General features: G+C 38.3%; 2 protein-coding genes across 14 annotated transcripts in view; both read right to left on the minus strand.

The window, feature by feature from the left end:
• axo (axotactin) overlaps positions 1–18,622 on the minus strand; it is a 109,116-nt gene that overhangs the window by 39,479 nt on the left and 51,015 nt on the right. For 7 of the 13 annotated variants that reach the window (XR_016269908.1, XR_016269906.1, XR_016269904.1 and 4 more), the window contains exons 15-20: positions 16,895–17,095; positions 14,939–15,559; positions 12,213–12,394; positions 11,791–12,117; positions 11,337–11,679; positions 11,117–11,283 (exon numbers count right to left, since the gene is read on the minus strand). Coding sequence is in view for 8 of the 13 variants with exons in the window: in XM_089467975.1 (XP_089324101.1) it covers positions 11,117–11,283; positions 11,337–11,679; positions 11,791–12,117; positions 12,213–12,394; positions 14,939–15,559; positions 16,895–17,095 (1,841 nt within the window). In the remaining 5 variants the exon portion in view is untranslated. Of the gene's footprint in view, positions 1–2,384; positions 5,580–11,116; positions 11,284–11,336; positions 11,680–11,790; positions 12,118–12,212; positions 12,395–14,938; positions 15,560–16,894; positions 17,096–18,622 lie in introns of those variants that run through there. The other 6 variants (XM_018008326.2, XM_089467971.1, XM_089467970.1 and 3 more) reach the window with 3 other exon arrangements.
• LOC108614279 (uncharacterized) lies at positions 1,217–2,243 on the minus strand. Its single transcript, XM_018008324.2, has one exon. The coding sequence runs from the start codon at positions 1,733–1,735 to the stop codon at positions 1,385–1,387; it is 351 nt and encodes a 116-aa protein (XP_017863813.1). The 5' UTR covers positions 1,736–2,243; the 3' UTR covers positions 1,217–1,384.

The raw sequence follows: 18,622 nt of genomic DNA on the forward strand, positions 1-18,622 counted from the left end.
TTACAAGCGCTGTAGTAAGATATTGCACCCTACATCAATGCCACACCACCCCCCCGCCTTAACGGCTTGGAAACCGTTCCAAATTATGTTCTTCTATGCGTAGGTCATGGATATAATAAATTTAGCCATCAGTTCTTTCCAATTTCAATTTTTCTCATCAGAAAAGACAACATGCTGCCATTGGGTAGACCACGTCATGTTCGCCCGGCCAAAATTAATGCGTATTTCTTTTCTTAGCATATCGACTGGTGTCTTTTTTTTTACATTCTGTTTCTTTAGGTAATTAACTTTCCTTATTGCTCTTTGGACCGTTGATAAGCTCGTCTTAACACCGATTTTATCCCTAATCTTGGTGGTCGATTCATGGGAATTCGAAGCTTCCCGAACTAATGCTCTTTTATTTCCTTCTGAAATCGCTTGATTATTGCCGCTTATATAGTTTTTTCCATAGTTTTCCCTATTTGTAAGAAAATTGCCACTTAGTTTTCTGTTTTCCCTGTTTTTTCAGCAATTTTATGGTTGCATAGTCTAGATTCAAAGTATGCCTCAATCTTTGATTTTCAACCAAAGATAAAACTGTTTCTTTACCCATACTATAAATATATTGAATGCTTTGAGCTCCACAAAAAATTTGGTGAGTCTAATTGCCAAAATAAGCAAGATAATTACAATTGCATTTGGGGGCGCTAATCTGATGACGCAAAATAAGTGCACACATTTTTTGCGAAAATAGAAAAGAATAGAAAATAAAACATAACGGGTTTTCACTCGCGCTTTTTTTTTTGGTATGAGAGACATCTCATATGATGATAATGAAATAAAAAAAAACCAAGAAGTTGCGTGCAATAGGCAAAGAGAAAAACGTAAAAGAAAATGAGTGTAAGGGGGGGCGCTAACCTGATGACGCGAAGTGTATATATTAAATTAAATATTATTTTGTATTTATTTATTTTTTTGTTTGTTTATTTATTGTGCTTCATTTTGATTAATACAATTATTAATTTGATATTTTTAGGTATGTTTGTATAATAAATGAATTATTTCCATTGCTTTCTGGGACCTCTTATGCACTTTTCCATTTATTTTTTTACCTAATAATTATTTATTTATTATTATGAATGCATTATTTCTATGGAATTTTCCACTTTCAATTTGTTGTTTTTTTTTTTTTCGTATTATAGTTTCCGTTTAGAATTAAGACACTATTATTACTATATTTATTTAATTTTATAAATTTTTTATTCCTTATATCTAGATATACATATAATATATATACAATTACATAAAAAATGTTAGATTTATCACTTTGGCTGTTATTGGTGCATGAACAATTGAGATGTCTCTCTCTCTCTCTCTCTCTCTCTCTCCCTATCTCTCAATATTCTCATACGCTTCGCTTTGGCTCCACTTTGGCAATTTTGCCTTGCCTTTTGGCCTGCATCCAGGCCTGCAGCTGCATGCGTCTGTAGTGTAAATGTCGCTGCAGACTCTTCTTAAATACGGTCTCTCGGGCGAGTATCTCCAGGTCCTCATCGCTGCATTCGCGTATGTTCTGCTTGGTTCTGGCAATTAACTCATTGGTCAGCTGTATCTTTGTGGCCGAGGTGCGAACTGAATGCAGCTTGCGGCGTCTCAGCTCCTCGCGATGCAAGTACAGGGCATAGGCTGTGCTGGCTGCTGCATGTTGCTGTTGTTGTTGTTGCTCTGAAGTCGGCGTCTGTTGTGGATTGCACATCTTGGCTGCTGGAATGCTGAACTGCGTTTGCTGTCCTCAGCTCGGATGTTGCTCACTTTTATGCCACATTCCGGGTGGCACGGCAAATACCTGCTCATTCATGAGCTACGACGCGGCTGCTGCGCTGCTGCTGCTGCTGCTGCTGTGGCACAGGTCAACGAGGTAAAGGTGCCCTTTTTTATGGTTCATTGAAATGATTGCATTTTTTTTTTTTACAACTGGATTACTAAAACAAAAACAAAAAAAAAGTGTGCTTAATCCCATTCATTACCTAAAAAGTGTCGTAAAGTCGCAACGGCTGCCGCAAAAAGTGGCAGCATCAGCAGCAGCGATAGCCAGCAGCAGGAGCGGGCCGCAAGGATACGAGTTTGGTCCTGCGCGTTTTCACACGCTAATCCAGATGCATGCATAACTGGATTAGGCCAAACGAACTGTTTATGGGTCAAGTGACAGGGCCCTGTGGCAGCGTGAGGCAGCATGTTGCATGCTACATGCGGCACGTTGCATATCATTTGCACGTTGTTAACTAATCCTCTACACACAATTCGCGCTCTCTCACACACACTCTCTTCCTTTGTCTCTCCCAAGCTCACTCGCTCTCATTCGCTTTGGTCGCAATTAGCATCATAATGAACCGACAGCTGATGGCTTTTTAGTTTTTTTTTTTTTTTTTTTTTTTTTGGGAATTTCACATGAGCAGACCAGAGTTGCGGCGGGCCGCCAGGGTTGTCAGCCATCTAGCCAAATTGCCAGCTGACCCAAATTTGTGAACGGGCCAAAACCAAATATTTGGCTTTAATCGCTGGCAGGTTGCTTTAATGAATTTCAAGTTCGTTGAACGTGTGGAATTAACAAAACTATTCGCAGATAACAAGATTAAAAGCGGCATAGACTGCCCGCTATCAAAGTGTATACCCTGTAGATTTCAGGAAAGGTGTAGGAAGTATATGAGAAATCGGCGTAATTCACAGTCGTCTATCTCGTGTTCTTCCTTCATTCCTTTTGCAAATTTCATCAAAGTTTTTTTCGTATTCACAGCGCGTTTAGCGCTTTTCAGCACTTGTTGGCTTTAAAGCCCGAGAGCTGGTCGTAAACTCATTAAATTTGGCCATTTTCAACGCCTTGTATCATCGCATTTTTCAATAAGCCCGGCGTCCTGCGGGAGCTGAAGCTGCCACCCGGCCCATGCCTGCCGGCAAAAGGGAATGTAAAGAAAACAGCAGCTCCTTGGGCTGCTGCACATTTAATACCCCTCACTTTTACTGTGGGGTATATGCTTTATAGAGTTTGTATCGAAACAAAATTTGTTCTCTATTTTCATTATTAATGAAACTCTATATTTTATAAAAATTTGGTAAATTTTGTACAGATAAATTCAAAGTCTAGGTAAGTGCGAAAAAAAAACTAAGAGTAAAAAAAATAATTAAAAATTTTGCAAATTTCCATAATATAATAAAAAAGTAAATTTAAACCAAAAATCCGAATTTTCTTTTTAGTTCTCAAACATTCGCCTGATTCACAAATCTTACAGAGTATTTGAGCCTTGGCATATGCCATTTTCTTTCGATATTTCATTATGTAAAAGGGGTTTTCTTCGAGCTGTCGACACTTGGGGGCCTCGCGAGGGCTGGTCCAGGGGTTTTTGGTTCGTGCGCAATGTGCGAAAATCACAACATTTTAATCTTATAATCTGAATTTATGAGCAGACTCAATTTCGTTATGCTTAACGACATTTTATGCGGTTATTTTATGCAGGCAGCCAAAGCTCGAGTAGATGAAGCATAATGCTGTCTCATTCGTACAAACACACACACATACATGCATACATGTGCTCTGCGGTTTGTTGGCATCCTAAATGGCAGCAGCAGCAACAGCAGCAGCTGCTAGCTACAACGACGAAAGTTAAGTACATCAAATAGTGTGTGTGTGTGTGCTAGGGAGAAACGTGAGTTTATATGTGTATGTGTATGTGTGTGTGTGTGTGTGTGTGTGTGTGTGTAAGTGGGTGCTTGAGATTTTGTATGGTCGCACAAAACACATTAGTTGAAAGTACTGACCAACAAAGCCACTAACAAGCTGTCGGTTGACTCCCCACACACACTCACACACCCACCAACACACACACCCACACACGCACACACACATCTACACGTCTTGTACTGCATTACATATTGAAGTGCCATTATGTGTGCCAAAATATTTGGCTGCTTTCACCTCGTCTTCTCCTTTTTCTCTTTTGTTGCTTAACTCAACATTTTGCCGTTAGCAAACTTTTTTAATAAAATCATTGAAATAAATGAGAATTTAAATTAATATACATATTAAAGTATGCTTTTATATGCTCGCAGAAATAATTTTACCTCAACTTTTTCATTTTTTGTTATTATTATTATCGCAAAGGAAAAAACTTTTATTATCATCATATATATCACACACGCAGCGAGAACTGCAAGTCAGTTGCTTAAATTTATTATTTATGGATGCAGACATACAAATATATATATATGCACATATGTGTATATACATGTATATATATACGAGGATATATTTTAATTTACATTTAATACCTGCTTCGAATACAATTTATAAACTTTTTAGCTCTATTTTGTTTGCTTATATTGTAGTCACACTTAAATAGTTTATCAAATCTTCTTATGCTTTTCGTTGGTTTATTCATATACAATGACATATACAACCATTCTCATACATCTCATAAATCTCTCATATATATCCCATCTCATTTCATCAAAAATTCCTATGAATTACTGGCTCATTTTCTTGCTAGAATATATCAGACGGAAAAAAACTTTCCTTAACAAATTTCCTTGTACAATAAATTGTTGTTAATCAAGTGAGTTGATTCATTAATTTTCTATGCAAATCCTATGAACGCTTAGAAAACTTTAGTACAAAGTTTTAATAGAAAATATCTAGATTATTGCTTTGATAAGTAACCTAAATACCTCAGCTTCTTGTCTAGAAAATAAGAAAATTCAAGAATTTTCTTTATCTATTCATTTTGTTTTTATTCCATGAACTAATTCAATTACTTTTGTGTATAAAAGTATTCAGTATATCTGATAAAAGTCTTCGCTACAAACTTTATATTAGATTATATGTTTTTGCTACTGTTTTATCAAATTTAGATAAAGCCTTAGCTTTGTCTAGAATATAACAAATTTTGCTTTAGAAATCCGATTAAATATTTCATTTTTGCAAATCAATTTGCCTTCATTTGATCAATTTAAATGTTTAAAAATACTTGATTGCATTTAAATTTCGTTTAAATATACATAAGTATCCGTTGTAAAATGTATGTATATATTTTTTCTCTTTTTTCCGTTATTTTTCTTGGCTCTTTAATCCATATAAATTGTTGTTTGTCCTGTTTTCGACTTATTGTCTTGCCGAAATATTTATGCTGATTTTTATTATTCTTTCTATTTTTGCATATTTTATATATATATATTTTTTTTTTGTTTTTCTTTTCGTTTTTTATTCGTTGCTGTCAATTGCGCGTTGTTGTCGCTCGTCTATTGATGCCGTGGTAGCCATTTTGCTTGGCTGTTTTGCGGCTGGTCTCCTTGCCGCCGCCGTTGCTGCTGCTGCTGCTGTTGCTGTTGCCACTCCCGCTGTTATTGCTGGCCGTATCTACATCCGTTTCCGCTACAATTGGCGGACCCCATGACACTTGTCTCCTCACAGTGGGCGCCGTCGTCGCAGTCCCCTTGCGACGCCTTGTGCCCGGCTGCTGAAGTGTTGCAGCTCTTTGTAGCGGTTGCCGCTGTGGCAACGGCTGTTGTTGTTGTTGCTGCTGCCTTTGATTGTCGTGTTTCTGCTGCTGCTGCGGAGATGTTTGGCATTGCATTTTATTAAAAAAAAAAAAAAGACCGGTGTTTCCTTCATTCAACGTTCTCTTTAGTTTCACATATTCTTTTTGCATATTTCTTCATTCAAACATTTGTTGCTGCCACGCTGCATATGCTTTAATTAGTCTGGCTGCCAACAACGCTGTTGCATGCAACGCTTTACAGGTAACAGCTAGTTGGGATTGCTTCATGCGTACCTTTTAATTAACATGCTGCACACAATACACAACTCGTGCATCTATTCAGCTGGCTAGCATTGTTGCTGCCAAGCCAAACACATGCGTAGAGCTACCTCTTACAAAATGTTAATATATATATATACATATATTTTTTTAAGAATCCTCACATGTGTTAATGAAATAGTTAATTGGCAATCGCCGTGGGTTAAAAAGTGAAGCTAAATTAAGTTTTTGTTACAGTTGCTTTGAGACTTGTAAAAGAGTCGTAGGACCTTTTAAAGCTACTCATTTGTATTGACTAGAACAACTTTGTTTAGATATTATTATGGCCTTAAAGAATATATCATTTTTGTTTAGAGCATATATCATATTTTGTACATCTAACATTTTTATATACAACAAATCTAATCATAAGCTTTACTAAGCTTTTACTCTTGTGAGCAAAATCTAAGCAACGTTTAGGTGAGCAAATATTGTTTTCAAATTAAGTTCAATTTCTTTTTGCACTTGTATTTTGCTTGTTTTTTTTTCCACACCCACACAGCAATTAGAAGTTTTTGTGCAGCTCTTGCAGCTTTGAATCGATATCAAATTGATTTTCCAATGAAATTTTGTTGACTTGTGGCTGGGCTGCGCATACGCCGCGTGGGCCAGCGCTTGTGTGTGTTTGCTCTGGGTGTATTTGTTTATAAAGCTGTGGGCTGCTGTTTTAATTTACACATCATTAGCTCGACTTTTTGCCTTCATTAAGATTTATAGAAAAGTTGCACAAGTGTGTGTGACTGTGTGTGTGTGTGTGTGTTGCTCTGTGTTTTTCTGCTTGGGGTTTTTTGTATTTGCATTCTAAGCTCGTAATGAGTTTTACCGCAACATTGCGGCAAACTGGCAAAGTTAAGTGCGTGCTGCGTTTGTGGCCAAGCCAAATGAACAGCTAGAACAGCAGCAGTGGCAGCAAGAAAATGCAAAGAGCCGTGCCACAAAACATTTTGGCATCAAAAGAAACTAGGCATACATGCAACAGCAGCAGCAGCAGCAGCAGCAGCAGTAACTGCACCCGCACTTGCACTTTTTCTTTGCTTGAACAAAAGCCGCTCAAAGAATACAGCCCGAGCAGCTCTTCGTCCTGGCTGGCAGCTGTAAGCGAAACTTTTTGATTTGCTGTGGGGAAAATGGAAACTTTTTGGGGGATGCGCTTCAATTTCGGTTGCCTTGCAATCAGCCAGGAAGAAGGCAGCGTCGACGCCAAACGCCGCAAGTCAGGCGGAAATGGAGGAGAGAGAGAGAGAGAGAGAGAGAGAGACAGGGAGTGTGGGGAGCAGATCGGTGTGCGGGGCCAAATCAGAGATGGGTGTCAGGGGTCGAGCTGCAGCACAATGTTGCCTAGACAATGGCGCACGCACTTTGCCCGCACAACTTTTGCCAAGACACAATACCCTATTAATAGAAACGTAGGGTAGATGCAGTCCGAACAAAAAAAAAAAAAAAAAAAAAAAAAAAAAAAAAAATAAAATAAAATAAAATAAATGCAAATGAAATAAAATTGTAATAAAATTCTCGCCTCACTATATAGAGTAACTGCTAGTCGATCACAGTGAGCCTTGCGATTGTCATGGCTATGCCAGATTTGAATGCAGCTTGCAATGAAGCAGGAGCCTCGTAGATTTGCAATGCGAGATTCGAGATTGCGAGCGACTAGTCACAAAATTCAATTTGGCTGCAGCTTAAGTTCAACTCTGCGAAAAGTACATGCTAAGTAAGCTCAAAAGTAGAAACGCTACTCGCCCCCAGCGCCACGCCCCTTCAAAATACAAAATAAAAACTTTCGACAGACACTTTTGACGCTACGAGCTATATAAAAGCCAATAAGTTCAATATTTTGCTTTTAGATTTCGCCAGGAGATGGCAAGAGAGAAAGGGAGAGCGAATGAGAGAAAGAGATAGAGAGAGAGCGTGACAGAGTGAGAGAGAATCACAAAAAGTTGTTTTTTTCTTTAGTTCGTGCTGTAAAGTCGGTTGCAAAGTTTCAAGTTTTGCCACATTGCCAAGCATTTACTTGGCTCAAGTTGCCTTTTTGTCTCGATTTCTATTTATATATATACATATCTATCTATATGTATGTGCATATATAAATCATGAAACATGGCACGATATGGCAGGTATTGGTGCACCACATGAAACAAAGTTCCAAATCGAAATAATATTGCATAAATTTGTGGCTGCCTCAATACTTGTTATTTTGGTTTTAGTTGCGGCTTTGTCTGTTCTCAGTTCCATTGTTTGGCTTGCTTTTTGTGTAAGATTATTTTTATATAAATATTTTTCCACATTTCTTACTATTTCTTTTCTTTCGTTAGTTTCGCCTCAACGCATATTAATTTTGCAAATGTCTTTTGCAACAAAAGGGGCAATTGCAATAAGCTCCACGAATGCAGTTCAATTTACGTGGCTTTACGTGGCCATTGAATGTGGAGAAAGTTAAATGGGGACAGTGGGACAAAGTGAAATTTCAATTGGGAATATATATTGAAAAGAGATAAAATAATGAAGACCAATGAAGCAAATAAATGAGGAGTGCAAGGAGAAAGCAAAGAAATAGTTGTAGGTTGAAGGAGAAGAGAAAGCTAAGTTTTTGCCGAAGATTGATGTTGATAGAAAACTTGTTTAGTATAGCTAAAAACTGTTAACAGAATCTATTTCGAATCTTGTTAGCATTAACCTGTCTAAATTTGAGTTTCGATTTCATAAGTAAAAAAAAAAAACAATTAAAATTTATGATATGAACTTGATCATAAAGAAATCTTATAAAGCCTTAAACGTAGGCCACTTCCCGAAACAAAACTCAATGAAATGAGCTGACAAACTAAAAACAAAGTAATACATTCTTGCTTCTCCTGAATGGAATCAAGTTTAACTCATTTCAGGCTTCTTTAAATTTTCTCGTTTCCTGTTCGACTTCATTCGATCCACTGTGCAGCATCGTCTTTTGTGCAGCGCATTTTCTATTAAATAAGATTTCAGACAATTGTGCACCCACCCACACACACACACACACTCGCTCGCTGTGTGGTTGCAGGCAATGCACGAATTGGCTAAAGCAACTGTCTAAACCACAAAGGCGAAGCTAAAGGAATTTGGCCAAAATACAAATGTAAAAAACTTCATTCACCGTTTCAATGTGAAAATTAATTATAAATTTGTTAACAAAATGCTTTTAAAGTAAGCGAGCGAACAATAGTCGATGTTCGGGCATTATTACTTTCATACTTATGCCCATTAAATAATTCATATTTAATTAAACGGGCAAAGTATTTTATCAGCAATCTGCGTTTTTTGTTTTTTTTTTTGCCTGCCATTCAAAACAATTGTTGCTGCTGCTGTTGCAAAAAAAAATTCTCAACTGCTTCCCGACACAAAAAACGAGAGGGGCGAGCGCGGATTGGTATGCGATTGATTTTCAGCCGATTTTAATTAAGCAATCGCATAATAAGCGCGCGCTTTTTTTTAATAATTATAAATTTTAAATCAACAACAATTAAAACAACACGCATAAATGCACATAACGGCATTAAATTACGATTATTCAAATAAATCGTAATACTATTACTGCATGGATACCCATTAAAGAGTTGCCCAAAGGGAGAGAGCAAAGAGAAATTTAATGAATGTCAAAGGTGGATTAAATAAGAGTGCGACTAGATATTGAAATTGATTTGTTTTTGGGTAACTATCTATATAAACTCGGGAATATGCAGAGATAGAGCTATATGATTTGGTAAGTAAATTCTGTATACATAACCAGATAATATCCTATACAGTTCATATGAGATCTGAACAAATATCATAAAGCTCTCATATTTCTAGGAAATGTATATACCATTTAAAGACAGATATTTATATACAGGTTTGTCCATATACGACTGACCCATCTAGCTGCCTTATATCTTTCGACAGAGATGCCAGATCGCTTTTTTATTTTCGCTTTTGTATTATATAAAATCAGATCTAATACTTTAAAAAAAATGCAATATGAACAACCAACCTTAAAATTGAGTGGAATATATTAGATAAGAGAAGATAAATAAACAGTAAATCAATGGCAATATACTGCATCAAGCGTAAACAAACAAGAATCAAATATTAATGCAAAAATGTGTAAAAACATAAGATAAGATAAGAGAAGATATTTAAAAGAGATAATCTAGATGCCCTGCAGGTAAAGATTATCTGAGTGTGATTAATCATTGTCAACTGAATGATATATAGTACATGTATACATGTAAGGTAGATATGACAGGGTATCTGCGAGTCAGTCACCTGTCCCCACAAAAGACAAACAAGGGTAAAATGTTGCGCAAGTTTGCTGGAAACAATAAAAAAGCGAATAGCGAAGAAAATGTTTGATTTAAATTTAATTTGTATTGTTTACGTATTTATTTGTTGATGTTAATTTAAAATCAATTCAATTACCATATTTCTGCAAGTTGTTTAAAGCACACACACACACACGTACATATTTACGTTGATTATATACACAAGATTAGGGGCAGTTTAGGGTGTGGCCCGCACTTTATAAGCTGCCTATAATCCAGATGTATTTCTATAATATATTATTTCACTGCAGAGAGCAAATCAATTAAGCCAAATTGGATTCATAAACGCTAAATTATAATGACTTATGTTGAATGTTCATGCTGGATAAAAGCGATTTGACATGTTCCAAAAAAGTATATGTAATAAGTTGGTTATATAATAATTGTAATAATCTATGGACTAGATATTATATGATTCATATATGTATGCATGATATGTAGTCAAGCAAAAAAGTTCTGATATTATATTTAAAAACACATGATATTTGAATTATGATTATGCTTTCGATATTATTTATAAATAATATATATGACAAGTTCTTAGAAGTAGTAAACATTTGAAATACTCTTGCAGATGCTGGGGCTTTTGACAAGAGTGGATAAAGGATTTTCATATATGATCTGGTGATCTGATCTGATTTATTGTTATATTATAATATAAGCTATAATATTTTATATCAGCAAGAGTATTTAGACTTCGGCATGCCGAATCTAATTCTAACTTACTACGGCTATCTTCAGGCAGATTACAAAAATATTTTTGCCATGCTTTATGTTCCACATAGTATATTGGTTTCTGTATGCATTATGTAGTATGACATGCTCTTGTTGTATGTGTGTGTGTGTGTGTTATATACATGGGCGTGTCTGGGTGGTGGGTTACTTGACTCCATTTTACAGCTCATGCAAGCTCGTCTCACTAATTGTGACGAGGGGCGCCAATTTGCTTAAATTTTGGCTTACCGGCAAAGTCGTGGTCGTCGTACTCGTTGTTGTTGTTGGTGTTGTGGCAGCTGTTGTTGTTGTTGTTGTTGCTGCTGTTGGTGTTGTTGCTGCTGCCGCTGCTGAAGTGGATTCCGTGGCATCCGTCTGACCATTTTGCATTGCTGGCACTTCTGTTGGCTCGTCAACTGCAATGTTGTAATGTCATATTTTGCATGGCTTTTTATAAAAGTATATTTACATGACGCACCATTCGTGGTGGCCGGAGTGGCAGCCGTAGTCGTTGTAGTTGCCGTTGCCGTAGTGGCTGCCGCATCCGCATCCGTTGCAAGGTTAAGCAGCTGCTGTGCTTCCTGCTGCTCTTTTTGCTCTTTGGCTGGCTGCTCCTCCGACACCTCCAACTGCTGCTCCTCTGCTACCGCCTCCTCCTCGTCGTCCTCCTCCTCTTCCACCTCATCGATGCGCGCTGCAATGTCGCCATTCTTTGTTGCCACCGTGGTGGGTGTGGCTGGCGGTGCATTGCCATTCTTCAAGATGCCTACCAAAGGCGCACCGTTGCCCGGCTTTTTGTCCTCCTGCGGCAGCTGCAGCAACAGACAAAGGCAGTTGCATATAAATCTCATTATAAAATACACACAAACACACTTATGCACCCACACACACACACACACACAGTTACAGCATGTTGCACTTACCGCCTTATAGCTATACGGTGGCAGCGCGCTGCCTGCTTTCATGGCCGTTGCAGCGGCAGTGCCTTTGACACCTGGCGATTCGAGCATTTTGGTTGCCTGCTCCTTGGACCAAATGATGTCCTCGTCCGTTTCGCGCTCGATGCGCTTCTTGTAGGCCAAATGGCTGCGGTATACCTCAAGCAGGCAGCACACAACAATGATGACAAAAACGCTAGTCAGCGTTATGAACAGCACCTGGGTGGAGTCCTCCTTTTTGTCCACATCATAAACGAATTTCGAAATGTAGGGTACACGCTGCGGCGGCTCTTCAACCCATGGCTCCGGTATCTGGCGGATCAACGTGGAATTGCATGCAGTCATTAGGGCCCTACTACATACTACGACCACCTCACGTCTCCCATCCCTACGTCTCCCATACTTACCATGCTCACATTGACCATTGGCTCCTGTGTGGGCTGTTCGCTCACATCGAATTTGGCATTGCATTGAGCGCTGCGTAGGCCCTGCGGATTAATGACGGTTATGTTGTCGGCGCCTGATTTGGTAAACAGCATATATTCCTCAAGTGGCTTCATTATGTGCCCATTCACCTGTATATAGATGTCTGCAAATGTAGATATATATGTATGTAGATATATGTATATGCCTTGCAATTTTCATTAGTATAGGTCATTAATTCTAATTGAAATGCAAATGCGCTTCAAGTTAGACTCCAAGTTGGAGTTCGAGCATGAGGACGGAACTCCGAATTGGATTTCGAAGTCGGACTGGGCCTTGTATTGGCTCAGACTTCCAGTTGGTGCGGGCTGTGACCATTCGTGCATGTTTAATGTCCGTTCGAAATTAGCAATAAAATTTTTAATACCCAAACTTAAGTGCTAAGTGTGTGTGTGTGTGGATATATGTGTGTGTTTACACTGCTCTACAAAATTGTTTAACTAGCAGCTTAAGTTTGTTCATGCATTAAGTTTTTGAGCTTACTTTAAAATCATAAATAATAAATCATACTTTGCTACCCACTTAATGAATTTGTTTGTAGCGACCCCACAATGAATTATGTGCAATGCGGCAAACAAAAAAAAATCATATATATTAATTTGAATTGAAATACATAATATCATAATATCAGAATAATGAAGAACAATAATTAAATGAAAAAAAATAAAAAATGTATTTATATATAGTCGAAGACTTAATACCCTGAATTATTGAAAATTTATTTAAAAATCTACTTCATTTCTTGATAGTTAAGCAAAAAAAGCTATCTAAGTAGGATATTTGATGATATAGTTGTAGTATATTGGTTAATTGCTAAACTGTCTATGTAAATTTAGCTCTCCGCAACTCTTGGCCATTGTCTAAGCTTACAAGCATAAATCCAAAGGCCAATCAAAAAGATTTTAAAAAGTTAGCAAATATTTCTTTGATTCCAGGCGAACATTAATATTTATTATTATTATCGCTTTGAATTATTATTATTTTTTTTTTTTATATATATTTTTAACTTGTGAGTCTGCAGATTGATTGAAGTTATCTTGAACAGCGAAAAAACTTCTCACGATTGGCTTCAAAATTATATTGGATTACAATATATTTGGAAGCAGCCGCCATATTGAAAGTTTATCAATAGAAATTTGATTAAAAGCTTGAATAGAAATAGAATTTCAAATCAGTGCCACAATTGTTTATACAGATAGATCATAGCTTTCTATTTCATTGATATTCAATTATTAGCCAAGAATATAATTTTTGTTTTTAAATAATTGTTTTCAACAAAATTGAAATACCCTTTCGCAGCCAAGCCACATAAAAAATATCATAATTTATAAACAATATAATTTAAGCATAAATTAACTGATTGAAAACGATTTTAATGCCATGCTCAACATGATATTTGTATTATTCCAAATAGTATAAATAAATCAAACAATTAAATATGTTATTAAATACGCAGCTTATTATGCAGCATAATACCATTATATTCCGTTGGCTTTCAATATTCGTTCGTTAATTGCCAGTTTTTATATTTCATTTGAATAGCAATTTAATTTCAGCATCATCAAAAAGTAGTTTCAATTTGAATTTGATTTTATTTGAATAAATTTTGATTTTTCAACTGCAATTGATATTATGGATATTTGAGCAGGTATTGAAGGGCAAAGTTTTTGCCATCTGAATTTTGGCTAACAGTGTGCCGGGTGGGCGGGGCACTGTTGGCCCTGTTTATGGCCATTGGCAAACTAACGCGCATCGATGGCGCTTTAATGGGGCACGTTTAACGGCTGCAGCATGTGCTTGCATGAGTTGCACGTATGTGTGGGAGGGTAGAAGGGTAGGCGTGGTTAGCGTTCAACTAACAGCTGGCTAGCTAGCTGAGTGACTGAAAGAGGAACAGGATGAGGATAAGGGAGAGATTGGGAGTTGAGCATTTTAATCAAAGTGCTGGCCGCTGCGGTTGCCTGTTGTGAAAGCAACAGCAGCAGCAACAGCAACAGCAACAATTTAAATATGAGCCACAGTAAATCTTGAGCGCAAAAACTGATTTATGGCAACGGCCACGGAAATGACTTTTTATGGCAGCGAATAAATTTAATTTTTGGTCAACAAAGTGCTGCAGTTGAACCCCCGCTACACCCTACCCCTCGCGCTCTCCTGCTTCCTTTCGGATAGCTCCTGTTTCTGTTCATAAACTTGCAGTAACTTGCTGCAGCCGCTGGGCGTGGCACTTGATGAGACCGCATAGCAACAACAACAACAGCAACAATAAGAGCAACAAAAATTTGAGCATGTCACGAAAAAATCAAGTAGAATGCCTTGTTCAAGACTAGAAGATATCCTGTATTCGGGAACTTAAGGTCATATAAATTTAGAGGCATGTTCAGAGTATCTTCTTTTCCTGCATCTACTGATTTATCTCGGGCATGAATCGACACTTCGAGCCGATCACAGTTACCTTTTGCTTCTTTTATGCCCTTGCACATCATACCCCAACAACCTTAACAATCTTGTTTACAGGATATAATTAATGGCAAAGCAAGCTCAAATTTATGACTCCTGACTCTTGACTCCTGACTCCTGCTTTTGACTTGCCACTGGCCACAAAGGCAACCCCTCTCCACCTCTTCCTCCATGTCCTCCCACTACTCACTTGACAAGCATCCGCTGTAGCTTTTAAAGATGGCAAAGCGCGAATCCGTCGTATTAATGCCGCCGATCTGTGCCCGATTTGCGCCCTCGTCCGGGCTGCTGGTCACCGCGCGTGCCGCAAAGGCCGTTAGGGGCACCTGTTCGCGATCAATGTAGAGCAGCGCCTGGGTGCCGTTGCGTTCATAGTAGACCGAGTGTCGAGCGCTGTTCAGGAAATTCCGATCGATGCGTGCGCCCACCGTTTGGCCACGCTCGCGATCCTCCTCGAACTGCAGGTAGCCGTCCGAGGTGATGGCCAGCAGCAGATAATAGCTGCGCTCCGCAGCTGTCTGCAGAAGCAGCATAATGCGATTAGCTCGCCGCAAGTCGAACGAGGAGAAGGCCAGCTGTAGGCGCACGTAGTCAACGCTGCCCGTGCTGGGCAGCTCGAATTTGCGCTGCAGCGTGGACTCGCCGCTGAAATCGGCGCCCTTCTCCACCGAACAGAACTCGCCCAGAAAGCTGGTGTGCTCGCAGTCGCAGGTGGACATCTGTTCGGCAAAGTGCTCCTTGCAAATGCCGCCGTTCTTGCAGGGCTCCGCATCGCATTTGATCTGGCAATTGGGCAGGACGCCATCAAGAGCTGGGGGAGTAGAGAAAAGTGCATTAGAGAGGTAATTTTATTGATGGAGATGAGAAGGCATGAGAGGATGTGGCGGGGCTTGGGTTAAATTCGGTTTGCCAATCGGGCAAATCAAAGACTTGGGCAATATTTGAAAGGATCTACGCTTCAGTCAGTTATTAAGTAAGTCATAGGAAGATATATCAAAGGATGTTGAGGAAAATATAGTAAATAAAGTTATATCTTGATGCTCATATAATTAGATATAATAGAAGATCAGAGGCATGGTCTATGACATATATGGCGGAATGAAGGGAATATTCGAAATAGTAAGTTATGCCTTGAAGAACATGCAGATAAATATAATTTAATTATATCTCTGATCTTCTATCGAATCTATCAAATTGTGCCTTGATAAACATACAGATAGATATAATTCTATTTCAGTCAAGTTCCGATAGTTCGAAATGGCAAGGCGATATAATTTTTTCCAATTTATTGCGATTTTCCATTTAGCGGACTATATATCTCTGATCTTTTATCAGAAGTATGGTATATATGTCGAAGGGAAAGTTTGTAATAGTAAATTGTGCCTCGATGATCGACAGATAGATAGAATGTAAAAATATATAGAATATAAGAATATCGATCTAGAATCTCTTATTTATACATTGAGCTAGTATAAAGCCTTGATTAAGAAGCTTTCGCTAGACATGATTTATCAATCAGTCAGCAAATGAATCAGTGAGTCAGTCAGTCTGTGCATAAAGTATTTCATGTGTAAGCAATCCGAACTATTTACGTTGTGTGTGACGATCATCAATCAGTTAGTCCGCATACTTAGATTTCTATACATAGTAGTATGAATATTATATATACAGAGAGGGAGAGAAAGAGAGAGAGAGAGAGTATGCTGACTAGGCTAATAAATAGTTTCTTGGTTTTGTGGTTACACTCAAACCAGTTACTTAATCGTATCAATGTCGGCACACAATTTCCGCGGCGTGTGTGTGTGTGTGTGTGTTTTTGGGTGTATGTGTGTGTGTGGTCACATAAATCATACGCCGTGTAGCCAGCGGCATTTGGCCTATCGCATTGGCATTAATCTTGGCACACCAAGTGGAGCCTGGCCTCAGCTTAACAGGCGCAGCACTCTACGGAAATTGCCTGCATATTAAGTTGCACAAAGTGGATAGAAGTGGGGACTAAATGGCAGCCCAAAATGGATTTAGGCGATGTCTGTGTGTGTGTGTGTGTGTGTGGTTGTGCATATGTATGTGAGTGTGTGTGTGTGTGTGTGTTGGCTTGGGCCGCAAAATTGCACTCAGTGAAAATTGATTTATACTCGGTACTTACTGGGCGCTATATTCCTTTCATTGATTTCCGCCAAGTCGATCAACTGGGCGCCAATTTTGAGGCCGCGCACACAGCCGATATAGCCTTCGAGTGCCGGTGCATCCACATTTGGTCGCAGCAAATTTGCCGGATCGTAGCCACCGACATGGAATTGAAAGTACTCCGTTGGCGGTGCGGGCGGACGATGGGGCGACAGCACCTCTGCAAATAAACAAAATCAAAATGAGCTAGCTGGCTGAGAGAGTAGAGTAGTTGGGGTTGGGTCTGGACCGGAACTCGGCCACAAATCGAATGCAATTCGTGGCCAGGCCAATGCCAATGCGGAAATGGTCGTTCAGTGTTGTGGAATTCCAGATTCTATCGGCATTTCGCAGCTTAAGGTTGTCTAATTGAAATGTTTTGACTACATTCGACAGCTGGCCACAGCTGTAGCGGCCCAAACTGTCAGCTAACGCATTTAATTACATAAGTGGTTATGTCTTACGTTCGGTCTGCCATTGCCCAAATGGTCGAGCATATTGGCATTTGCAAATTTTCGACCTGTGCTAATTATGATTGATTTTTGGCATCGTTGGCTCATTCCATTGCCAATTGCCAGCACAATTGTGTTGCTGCTGATTGATTGATTTACCGTTTACCATTTACCAATTTCTGTCCAAAATTCTCGTAAATTGCGAAATTCGAGATGGCCCAGGTGGCGAGCTATTTGACCAGAGAGTGCAACACTCAGCCTCGGTCTGACTCTGGCTGTATTAATTAAAGCCGCTCTTCAAGTGCTGTTCAGCACAATGTGATAAAACATTTGCCAATTGTATTTAGTTTCGACTATTGCTAATTATTTTCAATTGCATTTGAAGTTTATTGACTAAAGTGTTACGTATTCATTTCAATAAGCTAATAATGCACTGTTGTATTAAGTGTGGATTTGATATATGGAATTAATATTCTACATTTACATACATCTTCAATTTGTAAATGCCAAAAGCAAGGTCTATGTTTTATTGATAATTATTAATATAGTCTAATGAATTGTTGTCATTTATTAGCTGTTAGCTCGCATCGCAACTAAACTCTCATTGCCTCTGGTGCTCAATCGTTATCTCTGAACAACAAATATTTTAAAGCTTTTATGCTCAACATTTATGTTACATGTAAAACTTGATTCATATTTGATAGTCTATTTTTATACTCATTCAAAATGGAACTAAAGGGTATTATGTTTGAAAGAGTGAGAGAAAGAGAGAGTGAGAGAGGGAGAGAGAGGAAGGCGTGGAAGACTGCTTAGGGTATATCTGCCCATCTGTCTATATGTCTCTTATTGCGAGTATATCTCGTGAACTACAAAAGCTAGAGATTGGCAATCTTAAATATTCATATATATATATTTCCAAATACCATACCCATTAAGAGTGTTTCTTTCCTTCGTATATCTCATCCCATTTCCTAGTTATCTATATAAATCTAAGGACTCCAAGTATCTACTAGTCGGGCAGTCCCCAACAAAGCATTTTTACTTGTTTTGTGCATGTTTCATATTTGGGATTTATGTTTGTAAACAGAAAATTGAACTTTTTCGTGGAATATAAAAAAACGATTTCTATATAATTGACATTCAATGTTTATCAAAAGCTAATCCAATGGACAGTCGAATGTGATTTCTTTTCCATTTTTATATATTTTGAAAACGTTTTCCGCATCAACAATTCAGTTTCAGCATCAGCATCAGTT

The sequence above is a fragment of the Drosophila arizonae genome, chromosome 4 (genome assembly GCF_054131065.1).
Source record: "Drosophila arizonae isolate 15081-1271.41 chromosome 4, UAZ_ARI_1.0, whole genome shotgun sequence".
NCBI classification, from domain to species: domain Eukaryota; kingdom Metazoa; phylum Arthropoda; class Insecta; order Diptera; family Drosophilidae; genus Drosophila; species Drosophila arizonae.

Excerpts from the sequence above, each read along its gene's own strand:
- LOC108614279 (XM_018008324.2), bottom strand. The coding sequence starts at position 1,735 with ATGTGCAATCCACAACAGACGCCGACTTCAGAGCAACAACAACAACAG.